The sequence below is a fragment of the Python bivittatus genome, unplaced genomic scaffold (assembly GCF_059951505.1).
Source record: "Python bivittatus isolate LINGU-HERP-01145 unplaced genomic scaffold, Pbiv_v1 ctg000090_np1212, whole genome shotgun sequence".
NCBI lineage: Eukaryota > Metazoa > Chordata > Lepidosauria > Squamata > Pythonidae > Python > Python bivittatus.
In genome coordinates this window covers 4,396,864-4,418,471 of record NW_028277046.1, presented here as the reverse complement: position 1 = coordinate 4,418,471, position 21,608 = coordinate 4,396,864, and the positions used below count along the sequence as shown (strand labels likewise).

Below are 21,608 nucleotides of genomic sequence, written 5' to 3'. Positions count from 1 at the left end.
CTATTCTTCCCCAATGCTCTCTGCTCAAACTCTTTTCCTTGAAGAACAGATGGTGCTACCCTCAGCTTAGCAAAGGAGTGAGTCCCCGCCTTCTTGCAGCTGGAAAAGGTATTTGGCGACCAAAATTGGGACCGGCGATTCGGTCGTTAAGCGAAGCGATTGCCAAGTGAAACCGCCAAGATGCTTACAATCTTCCTTCAGCTTTCCTTTGCTTTACAGACCTCCAAAGGTCATACACACAAGGATTGGTCATGAAGTTACTTTTTCATCACCACTGTAACTGTGAACGGTTATTAAACGAGGACTACCTGTATTATGGGAACCTCCTGAGTTTCTGCTAAGGGTTTCATGAATCCTGCCCACTCTCGAAGTTTAAAGCTACAGACAAGGACAGCAGCGATAGTTCTGCCTGGATACCAAAAGCATCTCGTCGCATTGGGGATGTGATGGGAGCTTCGGGTCTCCCATCACATTCCTTCTCAGCTACAGAGTTGGGCCCACCACTCACCTGGTCGTCCGCTATTGCTTTCGCAAACCGAGCACAGTCTAGCTGCAAGTAAATGTCCGTCAGTTGGTCCAAAAGCTTCTTTGGTTCAAAGCCATACTTCTCGGGGTTTTCTACTTTTAGATCACGGCACTTAGGGCCACACAACTGCTGAAGGTTGAAGTTCAGCATAGCAGCCAGCCGTGGTCCAAGCTCCTGCAACAGGAAATCACAGAGCGCACATTTGGAAGAGAAACATCAGCACGACAGGCCAGGAGCAAGCAACACAAACCCTCTCCTTGTTCGGCCACGGATTTTTGCCCACCGAGCCCTACCATGTTCTAGATCAGAGGGCCACCACCAGAGACTCCCAGGGCTGCGCAAAGCCTGAAAGCCTCCAGTATCTACTAACGTTGTGACCAACTTGCCACGTTGAATGGGACTGAGTATTAAATTCCAAAATGAAAGTCAGTATTAACTTTGCCTCATTTTAACAATGTTCAAATGAACATGAAGTTAAATCAAGTTTAGCCCTTGTCCTCCAAGGAGCACCACTCTCGGATCTGAGATCGCCACACCCCTCCTCCTAGGCCCAAAGTTTCCCGTGTCCCACCAGGGCCCACTCAAAACCAGGCGAGCCTCTGCCTGAGTTCAGGTTCTCCTCCTTCACCAGGAACTGCCACAGATCAGCAGTTCTGCCAGTGTCAAAATGCTTGGGCTTGGAGTCCAGGAGGGCTGGGTCTCAAAACCCACCACAATGACGCCGTAGCAGATTGTCTCATACTCACAGGCCTGAGGAAAGGCTTCTGAACTTGTTTGGTGAGGATATGAAACATGTCGACTGTTTCGGTGGCCAGAGCCAGATAGGAGCGCGAGACCCGCTCGTCCTGTGCCAGCTGGGACTGCCGACCCTGCTGCTGATCCTAGGGAGGAAAGAGCCACCGATAGAGGGAAAAAGGCCCCCGGGCTTCAACCCAGTTCCTACTACACTTTCTCTGGCTCTTCTCTCCCATGTCCATCAAAAGCACGAGAGTTTGTATAAATGACTTCATTTGCAGAACAAATCTCCAATATTTCATGGCACTTGGGAAGAAGAGTTCAGGAGACCAGGGAAAAGGGGAGGGGGTCATTCGTTTCTTTTCTCCTCCCAAGTCCCAAGTGTTACGAGATGTCTGGTCAGTTCCTTGGAAGCCAGGTAGGGCCCGGCTCAATACAACACTTTGAGTGTCCCACGTCAGCGTTCCTTCCCCCTTGGAGCCTCCAAACTTTTTGGAACTGCAACTGTCAAAAGTCACCATCTTTGATCATTCTGGCTGGAAAATTCTGCGAGCTGCAGTCTCAAGCTTTTGAGAACAGGCACCAAGTTCAGGAAAGGGACTGAGAAAGACCAGGACTGATCCAAGCTTTTGATGTTTTTCGGTAACCTGCTTGGAGACTTTTCTAATCAAAAGGCAATGCAGGTTCTTCCTTTCTTCCTGTCAACCCCTTGCTATTAGTTGGATGGCATTGTAAGCTGTCCAGGGGTTTTTCCCTCTCCAGGTACCATTAATAGGTGATTTTTTTTAAAAGGGGTAAATCTCAACTATATTTTGCTCTTGGGCTGCTCTGATTGAAGGCGGGGAGATCTCTAAAAACAAGCCACAACTCACCCTGGGCAGAAGGTCCCACTGTTCCTTGTTCTTCATCTCCTCCTGCACTTCATGGATGCGTTTTAGGGACTCTAAACTCTCATCCAGCAAGAATGTCGTGTCATTGATCAGCATATTGATATAGCGAACAAACTGCTTGCCGGAGCTGAAAAAAAGAGACGGACAGAATTCAGTGGGTTTCTTGGCTCTAAGAGATGACGATGCCAGGCAGATAAATCTGAGAAACGTGGCCTCCAATCCTTGCTCAGGAGTTTGAACTTTCCTGGCATCCATTTTTTCCTTCTGCAAAATAAGAATCAGGAAGCCACCCTGTAAGACGGGTGTTGGGAAAATGCTTAGGGTGACCAAAAAAACACCTCGGTGCCGTGCCATAGCTATACAGCAATCCGGAATGATCAACCGTTGTACTGATTTTTCTACTGCAGCGATTTAAAAATGATTGCCGCTTCCTGGAGAGATATCTGGCCTAGGAGCGCAGGGCCAGTCCCAGTGGCCTGCCCACTTTGGGAACAAGCTTCCACAGTGCTACACTCACTTAAACTCTTCCATGAAGGTGCCGTGGTGGGCTATATTCTGCCACAGGCTTTTGAAGATGGTGCTGATGTGGTAACGGATTGTAAATTTGTCGTAGAATTCGCTGGTGGCCCCAGTGTGCTCAACGTCTGAGAAAAAACGGGAGACAAAGAGTTGTAGCCTCCATGCATCCAGAGAACGCCAAACGCAGGTTAAGCGAGAGCAGCCACGTTCACACAACGCACTAAGCCAAGGTGGGGCTGGGGAGTTTGTGGTTCAGCAACTTGTAGGAATCCATCTGAACTGGTTAGAGCAGTGTTTCTCAACCTTGGCAACTTTAAGATACGCGGACTTCAACTCCCAGAATTCTCCAACCAACCATGCCGGCTGGGGAATTCTGGGAGTTGAAGTCCGCATATCTTAAAGTGGCCAAGGTTGAGAAACACTGGGTTAGAGGAACAGGCCGTACTGTTATGCCACGATACGGCTTCGTTGCCCGAGCTAAACGCTTTGTTCACATCCAGCCGAGGTGTGTTACCAACCTGTATAAAACTTCATCAGTGAGGGAACAAGCAGCTTAATGGAGAGCGGATGGTTCTCAATCATCTCAAAGAACTTCTGAGTCCGCGGCTGGACGGCTGGGTTCGTCATGAACATCACCTCCACCAGCTTGGCCACCAAGTAAGGGTTCCGGATGTAGTCCTGGTTGCAGAGCATCACGACGAGGAATGTCACGAGCTCCTGAGTGCAAGGCTCATAGAGTACCTGAGGCGAGTATCTGAAAATGGGGAGAGCGAAGATGGAAGGAAGCAACAGCCGAGGAAGACTTTACAAATGAGGACTGTGGAATCTAACCCAAAGTCCATCCTAGCCTTTTTTTTCAAAGGAACCGGCCAGAAGCCTTGGAGAGACCTCTTGGCTGGCTTGAAATTCTCTCCTATTTGGGCCCCCCAAAGGCAGGAAGAGGGAGGAATAAATACATCCTTTTTAGAGGCAACATGGAGAAACAGGCAGCCCATATTCGCCAAACTGCTAAGGGAGTGGCGGATTAGAGAGATCAAGTCAGGAGATAGCAGACGCTTCACTTTTAGGACCAAACCATCGTCATTCCCCTTTGAAAGGCTGCACCAGGAGGTCTCTATCCGCAAGAAGTTTTTACTTACTGTACAATAAAAAACAAAAATTCCGCAATATCTTCCACGTAAAACTCAGGCATCGCTGCAAAGACTTTCGGGACATCTGGGTTTAAAGGCAGTTTTATGCTGTAAATGGGAGAGGGGGAAAGAGATCCTTTCAGGAAAAGTCTTCTCCAATTTTGCACATGTGCACTTAATACAAAATAATACACCTAGGGAGAAGTTACACAGATATAACAAGGTGGAACAAAAGACATAATATTGTGCTATGTGTTAACATGTGAGTTACCTAGCAAGCGACAGTGCAGACAGGAAAAATAACCCCTAAAGATAAAACCAAAGTTGGGGGGGGTTATAGCCACACATTTATAAACACAACCCACCCATTTTAATGTACGTAGAACTGAAGTACAGCTGATACCACGATAAATTCCATTCTATCCAGTAACAGCTACAAGGACAGTCTTCCAGTTTCCTGCACGCATCACGACTTAAAAAGCATGGGTGTAAATCTTTCTATGGATCTGTGATGCAGTTCCACAGAGGCCAATGGTCCATCTAATACACTCGGGCCTAAATCTTTCCCAGGGCCAGTCCTTCAACCATTTCAACTACAGATACCAAGGTCCCTCACTCGCAGAATGTGGGACTGTGGTCCTGAATGCTTCTGTGGAGTGGCTTCCTGTCCATAGCCATGGTTTCATGCGATATTTTTCCTACACTATGTTCAGTGGCTAAGACCTCCTCTGTGTGCCAAATGCGTCATTCATTACTTCAGGATGGCCCTCTAAAAATATTACGATTACCTCTCATGCCTTTTGCCCTTGCTGTTTGTCTTTTCACCGAAGATAAATTCCTTGTCTATATTTTATACTTAGCTATTAAAGTATTCTGTATTTTAGTGCAGATTTTAGATTTGCGCACACAGATGTGCCATAAAATGTGAGGCACCTGGCAGCAAGGAATTTAGTCAACTGGGCTTTTAGGCCCTAGAGCAGCCCAGCCCGAGATGGGGAAACTGTTGCACACAACTCACTCAGGATAGGCCGGATCAAGAATCCGAAGCAAGAGTTGGATCACCACGCTGTAGAAGTTCAGGCACCTCCGGAGAAAATTCTCATCTAACAGGCCGGCATCTGCACAAGCTTTGCACCGCACCAATCTCTGGGCAGGACATGGCGAGAGCAAAATGATGCGACACAACATACAGGCCGTGAAAAGTCGTCACCGCCCTCCACAGACCGGGCCCACAAACGCATCAGGGGAGCCACAAACCTTCAGTTGGGTTTTGCACCGCTTCAGCATCTCTCGATGCCTCGTAGCTAGAGGGGAATCTTTCCACTGACTTTCGTTATTCTTCAAATCCTCCACGGTCCTGTAAAAACCAGAACGTTTGGGTTGGGGGAAGATTTAAGCAATCAGGACAAAAAGGTAAGGGCTCAAATGATCAAAGAGGAAGAGCGTCCCAAGCCAGACGGTCAGGAAAACCTACGAGGAACGATGAAAAAAACGGTGCCGTTTCAGTCGAAAGGCATTTGTGCCAACTTTGGATGGTCAACTATTTGTTGACATGGATTTCTAAGCCCCTCATCTAGGCAGCTTAACCCACAAAACCAGCCGGCGTAAAATAAAGCCATTAAAACCACGCGCCATAATAAAAGCAAAAGCATTGTTTTAACGGCTTTATTTTACACAATTCCCTCTCCGAACATTTGCAGACTGTTACGGTGCACCTCTTGGCCTCAAGGCTCCCGAAAGCCTCCCTGCATGAGAACAGGGAAAAGACCATCCCAGCCGGGGGGGGGGGCAAGGCCATTCTAGAGGGAGGGGGTGCTACAGTCACAGGGCGCACCGCAGATTCTGCTAAAACAGCTTCCGAAAACCCTGCCCGCCGGGTCAGATGTTAAACTAGGGAGTTCCCTCTCCAGCTTTTGACTTCTCAATGAAGTCTGCGAAGACTGGCAGGCAGTGCTTTAAAGGGATTTGAGCAGTTTCCGCCCAGCAGAATTTTAATACAGCCGGGGTGAAGTGTATGTTCAAGGAAAAAAGGCCTCTTTAGAACAATTCCAGGGCCCTGCAGAAGAAGGAGCTGTCTGCTGTGCAGAAGAAAGCAGGGACCCTATAGACTGATCCAACCCATCGATTGGCTTCTTCTCTTGCCTTCTCGGAGTTGCTGGCCCCAGTCCCACTCCTTCTCTGCTGTCTACCCCTGCCCCCATGTTCCTCTGCCAGGCTAATGCTCTGACAATGCTGTCCATGCAGTGCTCTGGCCGAGTTCTGCCAGCTATTACTCAACCCAGCTTTAACCTCCCTGAACAATGAAGCTATTGGCAAGCTCTGAGGCAGCTTTTTGAGAAGGCCAGCCTGGCTTCCCACAGAGAATACCGACGGCGCATGAGCTCACAGAGAAAAGACCGCCTTCGCTGCCTCCCACAGCCATCTGGAGTCGCCAGGTGCCAAGTTCATCTGGGCACACCATGTTCCCACCACACATCAACACTGCCCAGAGCTCTGCAAATGCAAATCTCCCAGGGCCCAAGAGGCAAAAAGACTGGCACGCAGTTACCCATCGCACGAAGCTCCCTTACGCATACAAAGCAGACCTTCACTTCCTCCTCTGTTCTCCCTACATAAATAACCCAGGTTTCCCTAGAGTATCTGCCCTCGGCACCTCAGCTTTCTTTTTCTTGCCAAATTCTTGCTTTGGAAGTAAACCAACCCCCCCCCAAAACCCAGGCCCACTAACAATGCAGTTTGCTTTTTAACCTGTTCAGCTCCCGGATGGCTCTGAGTCGACGGATGTATCGACGGCAACTTGGTAAAATGGAGAGGTGGTGGGCATGGAGGGTCAGGAAGAAACATTCCGTTGGGAATTTTGGCTCAGAAAAGACAGACTGATCTCTGGCTGTGGAAAGGAGGATAAACAAAAGTAAACGAAAAACCCCAAACGAGGGAGAAAGTCAGGATCGCTCAATATCTAAACTTTCTCAACTGAAGGTCAGTAACATGTCTGCAAGAGGATTTAAACAGAGGATCTCATCTGTCACCCGAATCTGCTGCCAAATCCTTCAGGATCCAAAGACAGATGACAAAAATTGCAGGCACAAATAATTCATAGAAACTGTATAGATAAACCTCCTCGAGGAAAACCATATCGGGGACGGGGGCTCTCCCGAGGCATAAAAAAATGCAGAGACTGCCCTTGACAGAACTTTTCCTGTTCTATCTAGCACAAGATTTTTATTTTGTAAGCTATCAGGAGCCTCTGGAAGTGGGCAGGACAAAAATATTATTGAAGATATTAAATATATACTCCGATGGGGGCGGGGAACCACGCACGTGGAAATATTCTCATAAAAAGAACAAGCCATACCCAAACAAGTTACCCAGCTCACTGTGGAAATGAAAAAACTGGCAAGAGAACCACAATACGCTCCGTTTTCATTTTCCTTTTAAATCAGATGTCACAAATGTTCACACAGAGACACACTTTGTGAGATCTCAAATGCAAAAGGGAGGGTTGAAGAGGATCACCTAAAGGTTTTCTATCTCTCTCTGCCCACCCAAAAGAACACCTAAAATACATTTAAGCAGAAGAAAAATTAACATTTGCCAAAGTACAGAAGTAACTGGATGCAGATTCCAGAAAAGGTCTTGATCCAAACACCATTGCTGAAAACCTGGATTTATTTTAGTACGTGTCCCTGAACAAACACGAGGCAGAACGTCAACTCACACAGCTCCGCCATCCAGCTGCTGACATCCTCCAAGGTGGCTTTCACTCGCGTTTCGTCCGCCGGCACCATGATCCGACACCGGGGGTGGAAAATGTAGGAAGGATCGACCGTCTCGAGTTTGATTTTTGTGCTCAGCTGCTGCAGCACCCACAGAAAGTTAAGCATAAAGCCATCCGTAGATACCAGCCGATCGTCTGTCTGCGTGCCCAAAGGAGAGAACTCAAAGTAAGAAGCGAGCTTGGGCCTAGAGTTGACCTCAAGGACTTTTTAGGTGGATATCAGAAGCCCAACTAAGGGATTTCCTATCTGAAAACTAGACAAGCGGCCTCATATCTTTGAAGTATCCTTCACGCTATTTTCCCCAGGTAATGAAACAGCTATACAGGGCGCTTCCAGCTTGCAATCTTCCCTCTGCCGGTTTGGTGGGCTTACTGGTAATTATGGGAGGCAGGAAGGAGTAACAGAAGAGTTACTCACCTGCATTTGTGCCTTTTTGATGTTGGCGTTGACCACCGCTGCCATGTAGCTGAGAGCGGCTTCCCGAGTTTCTCCGTTGAGCAGAATACTGTGCAGGATCTTGAATAACTCTTGCTAAAGATTGACCGAGCAGAAAAAGACAGAAAGGAACTGATGGTGTGGCTTAGGACACCTTTAAGCAACCTGCCAGACGTCACAAATACCAAGAATCGCAGCTTGTGGCCTACGTTCCCTTCACGTAGTCTGGGGTGCCTCTTTTAATAATGGTATGAATTTACACACCTTAAACAAAGCAGCAAAATCTTTCCTTGCCTCACAAGAGAGGGAGGGAGGGAGGGAGGGAGGGAGGGAGGAAGGAAGGAAGGAAGGAAGGAAGGAAGGAAGGAAGGAAGGAAGGAAGGGAAAGAGAGAGACATAGAACAGCAAAGGCAGGCAGGCAGGTAAACAGTTCTTCCATTTTAATTCAGGACTATATATTTCTGCAACCAATTGACTGCCCTGTCCCAAAACAAGGTGAAAAACCAAAGTTTCTCTTCAGCACACCTACCCTGGCAGATTCCAGATAATGCTGCAAAGACTGGCTAACCACCCGTGTGTTTTCCAGGGTAATGGTAGGTCCAGAGAAATATTTTTCGACAACTCTCGGCTGCAAGGGCAGAAGAGCAAAAAAATCAGTCCTGAGCAGCAGTTCCCCACTGCCTCCCCACAAAACCCTGAAACCTGAAAAGAGGGTGCATTTTTGCTTGTTTTTTCTCTGGCCTCAACTATTCCTGTTCTCTTCCAATCCAGACAGAAGAAGAGCATCTTGGCCCAAACCAGTGTACTTGGGGAGTTTTGCCACCCTTCTCCCTATGCTCTTTCCCATTCAAACAGGCTCCCTTTCAGGAGGAGGAGGAGGAGGAGACACACCGTCTACGCACATCTCCCTCTAGCTGGAGAGTTCACAGCTCAGAGTACCTGCTTTCCAAGCCAAAAGTGCCAGTTACAGCACCCCAGAAGCTGGCTGGAAGGATCCTTCAGAGGATCAATCTGCATTAGTCAGGCCAACTGCCTGATTTGATGAGCCACTGTTTGACTAATGGAGAGAGGCATCTGCTTCCTGCCTGAGCCTGTCGCTCGACACTTACGTCATCTTCAGCAAAGACGGAGAGGCTGAAGAACACCCCAAGGTAAGAGAGTCTCTGGAGCTCTCGGCCCATCCCAGGGCTTAGGGATTTTGGCAGCCACAGAGGCAAAGACACCACCTGGAGAGAGCACACAGATCCAAAAAATGAGCAGGACGGGGGCTGGATGCTTGCATCGCTCTGCCTTTTCAGTCCTTGGGCAGAATCCCGCAAGGATTCCATGGGGTTGACCCAGCCCATCTTGCTGTTTTCCAGCTTCTCCGCTTACCAAGCTGCAGACGGGATGCGATTTTCCAAACTTGATCTCACACAGTTCCCCTAAAGCCTGGGTGGGAAGAGAAGGAGAACCAAGCGTTCAGATCCTGCTTCTGCTCCGACCTGCGTCTGGGTCGTGGGAACGAAGCACGGATGAACCAGAAGCCTAACCAAAGACCCCTGGGAGTTAGAGCTCACCAACGTGGGTGGGGGGGATAGAGTAAGAAGTCCTGGGCCTCTCTTCAGAGCTGAGTTAAAAGCTCCTAGCTTGGGCACCCCCGGAGAAATCATTGCAGCTTAGCCCGCAGCCTTGCCTGGTTAATTAAGAGGCTCTAACTAACAACAGCAGATCTCAAACAATCAATCCTTGGAGGTCTAAATTGAGTATCACTCCCCACAAGACCTTCTCTATTTGTTCTTCTTAAGTTGAACACAAGATCTGAGAGAATGGGTTTTGATTCCATTCCCCTAAACAGAAGTCAGACTCTGCCTTCAACATTCCTTCAGTTAATACTCCTCTTTAAAAACTAGCCTTTCGAGTAAACCCCATTCTTTGACGTGGTCCACGCAGCCACAATCCCGGGAACAAATCAGTGCGAAGTTTGTAAGCAGGCAAGAAAAGCAACTCCAGAGGAAATGAAGCCACAGGTTAAACATGAATCTTTTTAAGGATTCAGGGCAACAGAAACGGCACTTTGTCCGGTGCCGGAAGGCTGAACAACGTGAGTGTGGGGGAAAGTTTCACCGGGGGGAGTTATTCACAGGGAGTTGGCCCTTCTATCACTACCACAACGGCTCTCTGCCCTTCCTTCGGCCATTCACCATGTCTCCTCCAGCAGGCATGGCCAATTCTGTGCAAGGGAAATCCTTGTGTGACAAAAAAAATTCACGAAACTTTTCTGCAGACCACGGTATCAACAAACTCAAAAAACGGCCCCTTTCAGGAGCTGGTAACAAACTGATTTGTTGTCTTCCACATACCCCAGGCTTTGTCTCACCAAATGTTGCGATCTCAAGCCAAACAGCCTAACCTACATTTCCAGAAGAAAACACACCTCAAAAGGAGGTTGGTAGATGATCGACCACGTAGCCGACATCTCTTGGCCAGCTTGATAATTATATAAAATTAGATAATAATTGTGCACTGCTAGCTCTCCAGAAGCTTTATTGCACTACAGGGTTTGGGGGAAGGGGTCAATCAAGTGGCATTATTAATACATTTACCTAGTCAGTCCTTTCATGCTTTCAGAATGCTTCCCACACATTATTAAATTGAGAGCAACAATCCCGTCGGGTACATTGGTGACATTACCCCTTATTGCCAACGGTGAGTCATTGGCCTAATGAAAAGCCTTAATAGAGTAACCCCAGAACAAATTAATAACTTAAGCCACAGTTTAATGACAGTGCAAATGGGACGTTGTTTAGCTTGAAGCAGTCACTCGTGTTTGTTTATTTGAAAAAGGCAAACCTTTACCACTTCACAGTATAACCAAGGTCAGAAATTTTTTCAGTAATTTATAGGGGGATAACCCAAATATAGAAAATCAGCAAATTCAGAGTCTGTTAAGAGTCTTCCTTCCTTCCTGCTCCATTTGAACCAGAGTGATTTGGCTTTTTTTCCTGGTGTAGAGGAACATTTCATGATGTGAGCCCCCACCAGCCATCTAAAGACCCCAAACCCTGATGAGAAAGGGGCTGTCTCAAATGTTAAGCACCCAGGTTAAGTGGCACCAGCAGGTTACTCTCTGAAACTCACCATAAGGGGGTATTTAAAGTTGTCGCTGTCAAAGGAACATTCTTTTGAAGCAAGAGCCAGCCCTTGTAAAATAGGTATAAAGATCTGTTGAAAGAAAGAAAAAAACGAGAAGAATTCTGCTGCTCCTCGCTTCCATTTTGAGGAGCTAGGCCGACCAAGAGCCAGTCCCAAATCAGTATCCGCTCCAGGGTGAACCGGCTGAGCGCGGCCTTGGGAGTGCCTCTGGAAGCTTCAGCCCTAGCGAGATTTCTGGTTCAACCGGCTAAAAAATGCGGCGGTAATTCAAGATTCATCCAACGTGTTGGTTTTGCTCAGGCTGCAGCAGGAATGGAGCCCGAGAGCTCGGCACGCATCTTACCTGTTTGAAGACCTCTTCATCTTGGTGAGTCGTTCTCACCAATTCCTGGATGAAACCGAAGGGGAGATTCCTACAGAGCATATACGGGACTAACAACGAATGCTGTTGGGTCGACCTGCATGCAAGAGACAAAAGGGTTCAAAAACTCCCCTGCGTGCCTGAAATAACTCTGAAGCCCAAGGTCCACGCAAGCTGTTTCCAGCTTGGCTCAGAGGGCAGATGCCTGAGAGGTTTAAAGGGGAGGTCAAACAAGGATCGCTAAGTGGCCTCCTGTTCCACTGACCTCAGCTGCGTTAGGGATCCTTGGAGCACCAAAGCCGCGTGGGAAATGCACTGGGATCGGATGTTGCTCAGGAGCTGGCTCACCATCGGCTGGCTGCACATCTAGGAGAGGCAGAAACGGGGTGAGACATCCCGTCCTTCACCCTTTAGAGCTTGGGCCCCAAGGCGTTGGCAGGGGACGGTAGCCTGTACATAACCCTTCCTTTCTTCCTGGGCAACTTTTGCTCATGTTTCCAAGTCAAATTAAACCAAGCCTCTAACAGGAAGCTAAGAGATCCTGTCATATCTGAAGGCGCAAAAGCGGCAAGTCCTTGAACGTGGTCTTCTTGGACCAATGGTGGATTCCCCAGCTAGATTCAAACTGCTCTGCTGCTGTTCAGCCCACGCTAATCATCTGTGAAATGGGTCTAATGCTGCTGCTGTGTATGCTGAACAGAGCAGAGAGGTAACCACTCAACCATCCTGGCATTACTGTCTGCATGGCATGACCGGGGCAAACGTTGGGCGCTAGGAAGCGCCTTGGCAGAGGCAAACCGTTCTGTCCTCTGTGCGAAGGTGGAAACGAGGCTGATTTAAGACCAACCAATGTGGCATAGCAACTAAAGGTCCGGCCTAGGAGCAGCAAGATCTGGGTTCAAGTCTCCTCTCAGCTCCAGGACCAAATCAGAGACAATCAAGCCTAATCTATCTCGCAGGGTTGTTACCGAAGACACAACTGGAAGTGGGAGCATTACTGGCGTCGAGGAGAAAGACAAAATACCATTGAACAAAGATCCCAGTTTGGTGGCCGCCTCGCCTATATGAAATGTGAAGCTTTCTGCACAGTGGGAACTGGATTAGGCGGGGTGCGGAAGCATCACTTGGATGACTGTTCCCTGAAGGGCTCCCACCCAAAACCCACCTGTTTCCCTGTTTAAGAACCCCTCCTTCCCCAGTACCTTTGGAGCCTTCCTCTCCTCGATCCCCACTCGGTCGAAGCACTCGATGAGGTAGTTTAGCATCTCCGTTTCCTTGCACGTCTCAATGGCGAAATGATCGCTGCACGAGTCAGAAATGCTGGCCCCCCCGGAGCCTCCGCCGCTAGCAGACAGAAAGGACAAGGCGGGCGGCTGAGTCCAAAGGCGAGAGCGCCCTTCAGAAGCCAGCAGGAAGGAAGGAAGGAAGGAAGGGCCGTGGACGGGGGTCCCGCTGGACAGAAACACCGCATGGGGCGAGATTCGTCCCTCTGTTTGCACACAGCCCCCCAGAATCCCCATACACCGCAGCCAGGCCAGGCTTGGCTGTTACAGCCTGCCCTCCTTGGCTGACAGGCCCACTTGGAACCCGAGCCACGTCTTGGAAGATAAAGCCTTTAGTGCCAGTCAGGTGAATGCCAACACAGAGAAGCGTGTTGGTGCTGCTTGAACTCCCTAATGTGATTCTAAAACTGTAACAGAGCTGAGCTCCTCGGCCACCAGCCACCGATTCCTCACATCATCACTCAAGCAACTCCAGCTTAGCATCTTGTGGACACCGTGAGACCCACCCACGCAGCCCCATGGCTGTTGGGGAGCAGGGGGTACCTTGGGGTCAATGCTCTGGAAAAACTGCTTGCCCCTTAGGAGTCCTTACATCCTTGGGCCCCACCCGGACTCTCCCCTCAACCGAACAGACTCTTCTTCAAAGAGGAGCACGACTGCGGGTGGGAGAAACGTAACTCTGGGCACAACCAAGCATCAGGTGAAGTGGGGTGCCAGCCCAGCAGCCTCAGAGCCTAAACCAAAAATCCGCTTTCCTGCAGGGAGTGAACTGTCCCCAAGTCAGGAAAGAGAGCTTGCGCGATGACAACCGCAGCCACTTAAGCTGTGGCTGAAGGCAACCGGACCCTGACAAGTTCACAACCACACTCGAGGCTTCGGTTTCGCTGACCCCCAGCTCCAGACTCCATGTAGTTCTCATTACAATCTGAGCACATCCTTGCCAGGGCTCATTTTGCACACGTGGGGGACAGCGAGCGTGCTTTCCCACTGTACAGATGGAGTTTGTGTTGCACTAGGATGAGAAAGCAAGCGACCGGCCGTTTGACAACAGGCTCCTGTTGGCTCGAACAAGAAATAAAGTATTTTTGAAATAGGTACTTGCGCTATGCTTCTTTGTAAGATACTACTGTTGATTTGTTACATATTGCACACATACACACACCATGTTTGTGTGTATTTTAGAGCGGTTTAGAAAGCCCAATTAGACACATTTATTATTTATTTTGTATTTATATATCAAATTGGTCACCGCCCATCTCGTTGAAACGGCTCCTTGATCATAGCGTTATTGTGACTGCTTATAGGCTTTTTCAATCACAACAGAGCACCCCCATGATTCACCAAAGTTACTGCATCGCACTAGCTGTGCTCACGCAACGTATTTACCTATGCTTTGCTTAATCGTGGTTTGCTCGGTTGTAATAAGCCACAAGCTAACCATACAGGCGAGACTTACACAACACCATCGGCTGAAGTACAGTTGGCTGGCTGAGGGTTCTCTGTGTTGTTCAAACCCAGCCTCTCAACCATGAACTATGTCTTATTAAGCTGAGATTAGGGCTTAGCAGGCTGCATGAACCAAGCTTGCACGAACACGCCTAGTTTTCACCGAACTGTCCCTGCTCAGGCCACCCCTAAGGAAACAGGGATGCTGTGATGATACCACCTGGATGACTCCAATCCTCTTTATGGCCTGTTCACATATAGCAGATAAGCCAAAACCCTAAAGAAATCCTGGCTAATTAGGCACATGCTCTAATTGCTCTAGCTTGGCTTCTCTTGCAGGAAACGGCTAAGCAGATTGACAGACTTCCCATTTAATAGCTCCAGACCAAAACCTCTTGGCTCCCCGCTCCCTTAACAAGCCAAAAGCCAACTCTTCTAAAGTCAAAATGGCAACGGTTTACCATTGATGTGCAAGCCATCAATTCTGTGTACAGCCACCAGTTAAAAGGCTCATTTCAAAGTATTCCTCCTATTGCTTGACTCACAAGGCAGCCTGGGGTAACTTGATACTAAAAAGCATAGAGAGAAAACAGATTTCATCCTGCAAATGGAAATGTGTTTATGCAGTGTGAGGAATAGGAAATTAGATGCTGATGTGGGGGAAGGCATCTGGAAGGCAGAAAACGCAAACAAGTCACACTCTTTCTAGAGTACCTGGACCCAAATGGGACACAAGAAAAATCCTCCTCCTCCTCTTCCTCATTTTCTTCATCAGAACTGTCTCCAGAGACATCAGAAATGGCAAGGAAGAGGGAAAAAGGGCTGTCGTACATACTGGTATAATGAAAGCAGACGTGGATGAATGAGTACAAGAGAATGGAGGGGTGAAATAAAATTCAGAAAGGGAACACACACACAAGCCATTTGGTTTTCTATTAAGACCATCTTCACTGCAAGCATGCAGCGAGTTAAGCTGGGAAGTTAGCCGCACAGGTTAAAGCCACAGTAGAGTTAAGGCGTGTCTTTGCAAACCTCGGAGCAAGACATGGGTGATCAAGAGAAGCAAAGCAGGCTGTCTTCTGGGAAGATTACAAAAGGTTTGTTGGACCTTAACAGTAGGGACGTAGCTGCCTTTGGCAGAGGTGAGGATCCTGGTCTGTCTCCTCCAACTGCCTGACATCACAAGAAGAGAACTTCATTGCCAGGGGTCTAAGAGACTCAAGGGAAATATATAACACTGCCTACCTCTAGCCCGATGCTGATGATGCCAATTGACAGAGGTTCTCAAAGGCTGAGGCCCAATTCTTCCCAGACATTTGAGCGATTGCTCTTCACTATTATGCAAAAGCCCACTGGCCAAACCCTTTCCTCACTCTGGGACTCAAGGAGGACTCTCTAGAATCGCTCAACAAGAATCTCCAAGAGGCTACCGGCGCCACCTCTCCCAGCACAGTTTAATTACTTCTCCTTTGGCTGAAGAATGGCTACTCTACACCTTTGCTCTAGAGTCTATATGTTATAGGCTCGGTCCTGAATATTGCACATTGTTTGGTAAACCAGAATCTAACTTGCTCTCTTGGGCTCTTTAGACCAATGAGATGGGAAGCAGGGCCATCTGAAGAGAGACCAGTTCATTATGAAGGAGTAATCACTTTATCATCTCTTCCATCAATTTATCATCTCTTCCTTCCTCCTTCTGCCATTGTCCTTCTCTGTCATATTTGTCAACCTGCGAACAGAGATAGTCTTTTTCTTACTGCCTGAGCCATCCCAAGATCCTTTTGGCTGAAAAGCAGAATAATGCTTCTGTAAGTTAGCAAAATATTTCTTCCTTCCTCTCCGCTGCCCCGGAAAATGCCGTGAATATTGCCAAAAAACACATGGTTCACAGTCAGGGTTAGCTCAGCTCAAACACAATTAGAAAAGCAAACCAGAAAGCTTGTTTTAAAAGGGGATTGATTAGCTGAAGCCTAAAGATGCTCTTCCAAAATGCAGCTGGTCACTGCAACCCAGCATGGCACACACAGGAAACCACAAATCCACCCAGCTACAAATATACCTAGAGGGCATCCTGCTTGGGGAAGAAGTGCTGCTGCCCAGAGTGGAGAACAGAGGCAGGGCGGTGGCTACAGGCCTAACCCTGGACGAAGTGGCCCGCGCAGCTGGAGGGCTGGGGCTTATGGCTGGAGGAGTCGAAGAGGCTGAAAGACTGGATGTGCTTGTTGAGGGTGAGGCAGAAGGAGCTGCCAAGGTCCAGGGGTGTGCCACTGTGTACGGACGGTACCTTGGGGATGAGGGCTGGACACTCAGTGGCCCTGCTGGCATGAGATGGGGGCTGACAGACAGGGAAGACATGGGGAGGGGAGCAGCGGGGCTGGGAGAAGAAGTGAGAAAGGAGCCAGCCAAAGGTGGGTGACTTGCGATATTGAAAATGGGAATGGGGCTGCTTCCATAGAGACTGCAATCAACAAAGGGAGAAGGAAAGAAGAAGAGAAACGTAAGAATTGGCAATGGGGAAGGCAACAAAAATGGAGAAGATGATGCAGAAAAGAGAGAAAGCAGCACTCAATTGAAATTCTCTCACCATGGAGGGGCCTCTCGTAAAACGTTCCAGGATCAAAACGCCCCAATCGTTTGGAAGTGGCCCAGCCCCATTTCAAGGGCAGACCACTCCCAGGACCCCTTCAAGGCCAATTCTCTATGCGGCTGCCAAATTTGCAAAGAGACGTGCGCCTCTCTGCGCTTTTCTCCCCAGGTCTCTCAAAGCTGGTTTTTGGCGGGTTGACCTACCTCGATAAGGAGCTGGAGCCGAACGAGCCCACGTTGCAAAACACGGGGCTGGTTCCTGGGTTGGAGCCAGTATTCAGGACCAAGTTTCTATCAGGCGACCGGGCAGCGGCTGCTATGGGCTGTGACGTGGCGGTCAAACTGGCAAAAGGGTTTTCTTCTCTCGAGTGCGTCGACATCATCAGGACTTCCATCAGGACTTGCCCAATCAAGTCCTTAAAGTCCGAGAACACTTTGGGAAAGGAGGGGAGGAAGAGGGTGACTCGACTGCCCGCCAAGCATCTCACGTGGCAAAGAGAAGTCAGAAGTATATCAACCAGCTTTGAACAGACGTGCACATTTCATGCCCAAAGGCTGTCCATCTATTCAGCAATCAGGATGGTGGGCTCCAATCTGACAAAACCGACAGGATGCTCACCGCCTTTTAATCCCAAAAGTAAGAGGAGCTGAGCCATTCACGCCCTGTACTTCCTACTGCAACTCTGTCTGGGGTGCCAAATCACCATAGGAAAATTGAACCCCAGATCTAAGGACAAACTAGATAAAAAAAAAAAAACCCTCTAGCAATTGCTCCCTTTAATTTAAAAGCAAATTAGCCCAGGGAAGCCCAAAAGCCCAGGGAAGTTTTAATCCAGCAAGAGGTGGCAAATTTAGCAGACAGCCCCAGCTGTAAGTCCTTAGCATCTCTAGTTAGAAATTATCCTTTCTGTGAGAAATGGAGATTTAAGAAAACGAGGTGAAGCTAAGCTAGATGAACAGGCAAGCTCCAACCCCACCACAGCCGTTCTGTGAGCCCCCCCATGAACTTTGGCACCACCGAGCCTGCTCTAAAAGGCGCTTAATACAGCTTCCTTTTGTAAACGAACTATAACACTCTGCTTCTAAACTCCACATTCTTAAACAGAGATCACACAGCAGGGTTCTCACCATCTTTAGGGTTCTGTTTGAACTGCTCAGAAAGGGAAGTGAGGAAGATGACATCTCTGTCCCGGTCTTTCCAGGAGACCCGGAAAATCTTGCAGACTAGCTGCAAGGCTTGTTCCTCTGATATTTCCAATCCCGAGGGGGGCTCCTGCAGGGGGGGACACCAGAAAATACTCAGGGCTCATTTTGCCAAGCCAAAGGAGCGCGGAGACATTTAGCAAAGCCATGAAAAGCTACCATGAACAGCAAAGGCTAACTGCCTTTTTAATCCCCCCTTTTATAGGCCACGAGATCGCCTTCCTCTCTGTTCAGCAGTGCAGGAGTGAGGTCTCCTAACTTGCACCAGGAATTGCAAACTCAGGATCAAAAACTATACTTGCTCTGTACCGCAGGGAGCCACGTTTTTATGTGGCATGGCTCGTTTTCAAAAGTCTTTTTGCACTCCTGTAAAACCTGGGGGGCTGTTGCTGCTACCTCCCGCCTGCATGCAGCTGGTGTTTCCCCTCCCCCAAAAGGTAAGTAATGACATTCATGTCTGTACAGCAGAAACAGAAGGAATCGACCCTATCGGAGCCAAAAACGAATGCTGTGAACAGGCAACAATTTAGAACGGGACAAAAGCGTTGTTACTATGAAAAGGGGCCAGATGGACCTCTTTGGGGCAACAGCTCCTGAGCTGCAATGCTGAAGCTGAGAAAAACGTGCCTTGAACCCCAGCCAGGTTTCGGTAGGTTGGGGGTGGGTTTTTTTATTCACTTATTATGAGCCATGTTTCTCGGCCACCCTACTCCAAATGACTCTGAGCAGTTTTACAAAACGCAGATACAATAACGTGCAAGGAAACCAGTACACGACATAGTGTAAATTACAACTGGTGTATGGAGGAAGACTGCAAAAAACACATGATGCCTCTGTTGTTTTCACCGAAAGGGGACCCACCCAATGCTCCCAGCCTCGGGCCTGGAGAAACAACCAGGTTTAAAGATCGTCTGAAGGCAAGCAAAGTGGGGGCCACGCAGATCCCTGGGGTGGTGCTGTTTCAGAAGCGGGGCGGGGGGACAGGGAAGGCAGACCCGGTGCTGCCACTAGATGGCACTGTTTAGCTGATGGGACCTGGAGCAAGCTGATCTTACTGGAGCGAATAGGACAGACAGCCCCAGTCATCCAACACAGGGAGGGTTCCCTGTCTGAATCAGAACCTCTTGCGGTATAGCCAGCGCGTTTGCCACTCAGGCCTACCCTGGCACGTGAAGCAGGTATTACTCCAGAAAAGACAGTTAAGGGCCTCTTGGTTTCCCCACCAAGGCTTCCTCACCTTGTCGGAGAGGCTCCGTTTCTCCCTTCGGTCGCTCTCATCCACTTCCATGTTCTCGATTCCCGAATCCACGTCCACCTGCGACAAGCTGGAAAGGAAGCAGAGAACCCCTTCAATCCCTCGATACTTTCGGACGACTCCCCGCTTTGAAAAGCTGCCGCTGAAAAGGGACGCTCCCCAGCGCAGGAGGCTGAAAGGAAAACAGCCCGAGGCGCACGAGAACGCCGCAACCCACAGCAACGGTGCCGCTGGCTGTAACTGATCGATAACCAGCTGCCCGGCCACCGCCTGCTCTGGAACAAGCCAGCGTGACTCACGTAGGACAGCTCCAGCCCGTTTCACTTCTCACCCCCCACCTTGCGTTTTGCGGTGGTGTCTAGGCAGGACGGCAAGCACAACTCCACACGCGTGCGGTGAGACAGGCGCTTTGATTCTGCATCCCCTAATGCCGTTATTCTAAGCTGTGGCTGGGTCTATAAATTCTACCTATCTGTACCCAAACCTGGAAATCTTCCAGCCTTCTGGAGGCAAAGAGGAAACCCTACAGGGCAAGCCTTTACCCTTAACGGCCATAGAACGAAATAAAAAAGACAGAGCTATTCCGTGGTCCAGTAGCTTCTCATTTCTTCCATGCATGTTCACCTCTTCCTGTTATATTTATTCATCATCTGGATCTGGGAGTCAAGATTTCCTTTTCAGTCATGTAAGCATTCCAGTGGAGACTCTGAATTGCTTTATGGAGGCTGATCACCTACATCAGGGGAGGAGGGAGCAATCTGGGCTGCGTGGCCCATCATTGTTTGCCACGGGCATGCTGGCTGGGGCACATCAGCAGCTCTGTTTTGGAACATGAGAAACCGGGCTCCAAAGCTCCACCAGGATGTACGATTCTCCCACAGGGCCAGCTATCTGTGCCCGATAAAGAAACGCTGGTAAAATCCCAAGAGGTTACGCCGCCCGAGGCCAGAGACCGGAGGGGGCCTCCCGTACCTTTTCTCGCAGGAGACGGTATCGATGTCCATGCTCTGAGACCGGGAAAGGGACTGGGATTGTGTTTCGAGGCTGTTGGATGGCGAGCTGCTGAGTGAACTCACGCCTTCGCTGCTCTGGCTTCGGTGGGCAACACCTTCAGGAAAGACGGCACTGATTAATTTACCCGCTCAACCTTCCAGCGGGTCCTCCCCTAAGAAAGCACTCCTAGTCAAGTTGTAGGCAATTGTGCCATCTTGCAGGAGGAAAGCATGTTTCTCAGCCTTGTCAACTTCCTGATGGGTGGCCTTTACTACCCAGAATTCCCTAGCCAGCAAGGCCATGGCTGAGAATTCTGGGAGTTGAAGTCCATACTTCTGACACTTACCGAGGCTGGGAAGCACGACTGGAAGTTCAAGGAAAAGAATTCATGCCCTCCACCACACCACCCATTTCTCCAATGACTACTCGGCATTTTGAAACAACTGAACATTGTTCAGCTCTCAGTACAGTATTTTGATTCTTTCTTCGGGGTACTGTGGAATTCACATGGCCCCACATCTAGCTTGCAATGGCCTTGTTGGGAACTAAGGAGACTATTAGATGTTGATCCATAATTGAAACACATTAAAACCATGGCTAAACATTTCTAAACCACTCATTCCCAGAACTTCAAGAAAGGAAGGTAGATACAAGGCCTTCTAGGAGCTCTGAGCAAACATCCAGAGAAGTCTGCCTACTGCATCTCTGTCTGAGTAACTGCTCAAGCTGGCCTAATTCCAAACAGCGGACGTCAGAACTTGTATAAAACCACCACAGTTTGGTTCTCGGGTTGACACATTCTGAAAGCCAAGAGTTTCAAGCATGGGACTGAAAATTCAACTCGGGGGGTGGGGGAATGAAAGCTCTGATAGCTGAGTCACAACACTGAGTGGGCTAGATGGCCCAAAGCATTATGAAAAAGCCAAGAAAAGGAAAATGTTGAAAATGAAACATAAGCAGCACACGTAACACCGAGCCACTAGGCACAGAGTTCAGACACCTCAACTTTCAAGATGTTTTTCTCCAGTGTTCAAGCTGACTTTCCAAACAAACAAGTGCTAACTGATACTCCAAACTACTTTGATTTCTGTGCAGCAGCACACAGTGCCATTAACAAGCCAATGTGTGAATTTATTAACTATCTTTAGCAAGGAAGCAACAGGATCCATCACAGAGACCCAACAGTTAGCTCATCCTTCCCCCAATTTTTGACCAGTGCTACTATTTTATCCTTCCAACAAATTCCTGTGAGCTAACTTCATGCCGATTCAAACTTCTATTAGTCTGGCTTATTTGAACCAGGAGTTCAAAGAAACCAGAAATCCTAGTTCA

At 48.8% G+C, this 21,608-nt stretch overlaps 1 protein-coding gene across 3 annotated transcripts in view; it reads right to left on the bottom strand.

Moving 5' to 3' along the window:
• UBE4B (ubiquitination factor E4B) overlaps window positions 1-21,608 on the bottom strand; it is a 34,800-nt gene that overhangs the window by 4,637 nt on the left and 8,555 nt on the right. For 2 of the 3 annotated variants that reach the window (XM_088136804.1, XM_025163234.2), the window contains 24 exons: window positions 20,256-20,391; window positions 19,266-19,353; window positions 17,954-18,098; window positions 17,030-17,258; window positions 16,299-16,697; window positions 14,954-15,073; window positions 12,713-12,854; window positions 11,776-11,876; window positions 11,493-11,607; window positions 11,135-11,218; window positions 9,389-9,445; window positions 9,124-9,240; window positions 8,544-8,642; window positions 7,997-8,110; window positions 7,519-7,717; window positions 6,549-6,687; window positions 5,058-5,157; window positions 4,819-4,946; window positions 3,810-3,908; window positions 3,189-3,424; window positions 2,669-2,795; window positions 2,134-2,278; window positions 1,273-1,407; window positions 509-700 (listed from right to left, as the gene is read on the bottom strand). In XM_088136804.1, coding sequence (XP_087992930.1) covers window positions 509-700; window positions 1,273-1,407; window positions 2,134-2,278; window positions 2,669-2,795; window positions 3,189-3,424; window positions 3,810-3,908; window positions 4,819-4,946; window positions 5,058-5,157; window positions 6,549-6,687; window positions 7,519-7,717; window positions 7,997-8,110; window positions 8,544-8,642; window positions 9,124-9,240; window positions 9,389-9,445; window positions 11,135-11,218; window positions 11,493-11,607; window positions 11,776-11,876; window positions 12,713-12,854; window positions 14,954-15,073; window positions 16,299-16,697; window positions 17,030-17,258; window positions 17,954-18,098; window positions 19,266-19,353; window positions 20,256-20,391 — 3,446 coding nt within the window. The remainder of the gene's footprint in view (window positions 1-508; window positions 701-1,272; window positions 1,408-2,133; window positions 2,279-2,668; window positions 2,796-3,188; window positions 3,425-3,809; window positions 3,909-4,818; window positions 4,947-5,057; window positions 5,158-6,548; window positions 6,688-7,518; window positions 7,718-7,996; window positions 8,111-8,543; window positions 8,643-9,123; window positions 9,241-9,388; window positions 9,446-11,134; window positions 11,219-11,492; window positions 11,608-11,775; window positions 11,877-12,712; window positions 12,855-14,953; window positions 15,074-16,298; window positions 16,698-17,029; window positions 17,259-17,953; window positions 18,099-19,265; window positions 19,354-20,255; window positions 20,392-21,608) is intronic. The other variant, XM_007420096.4, reaches the window with a different exon arrangement.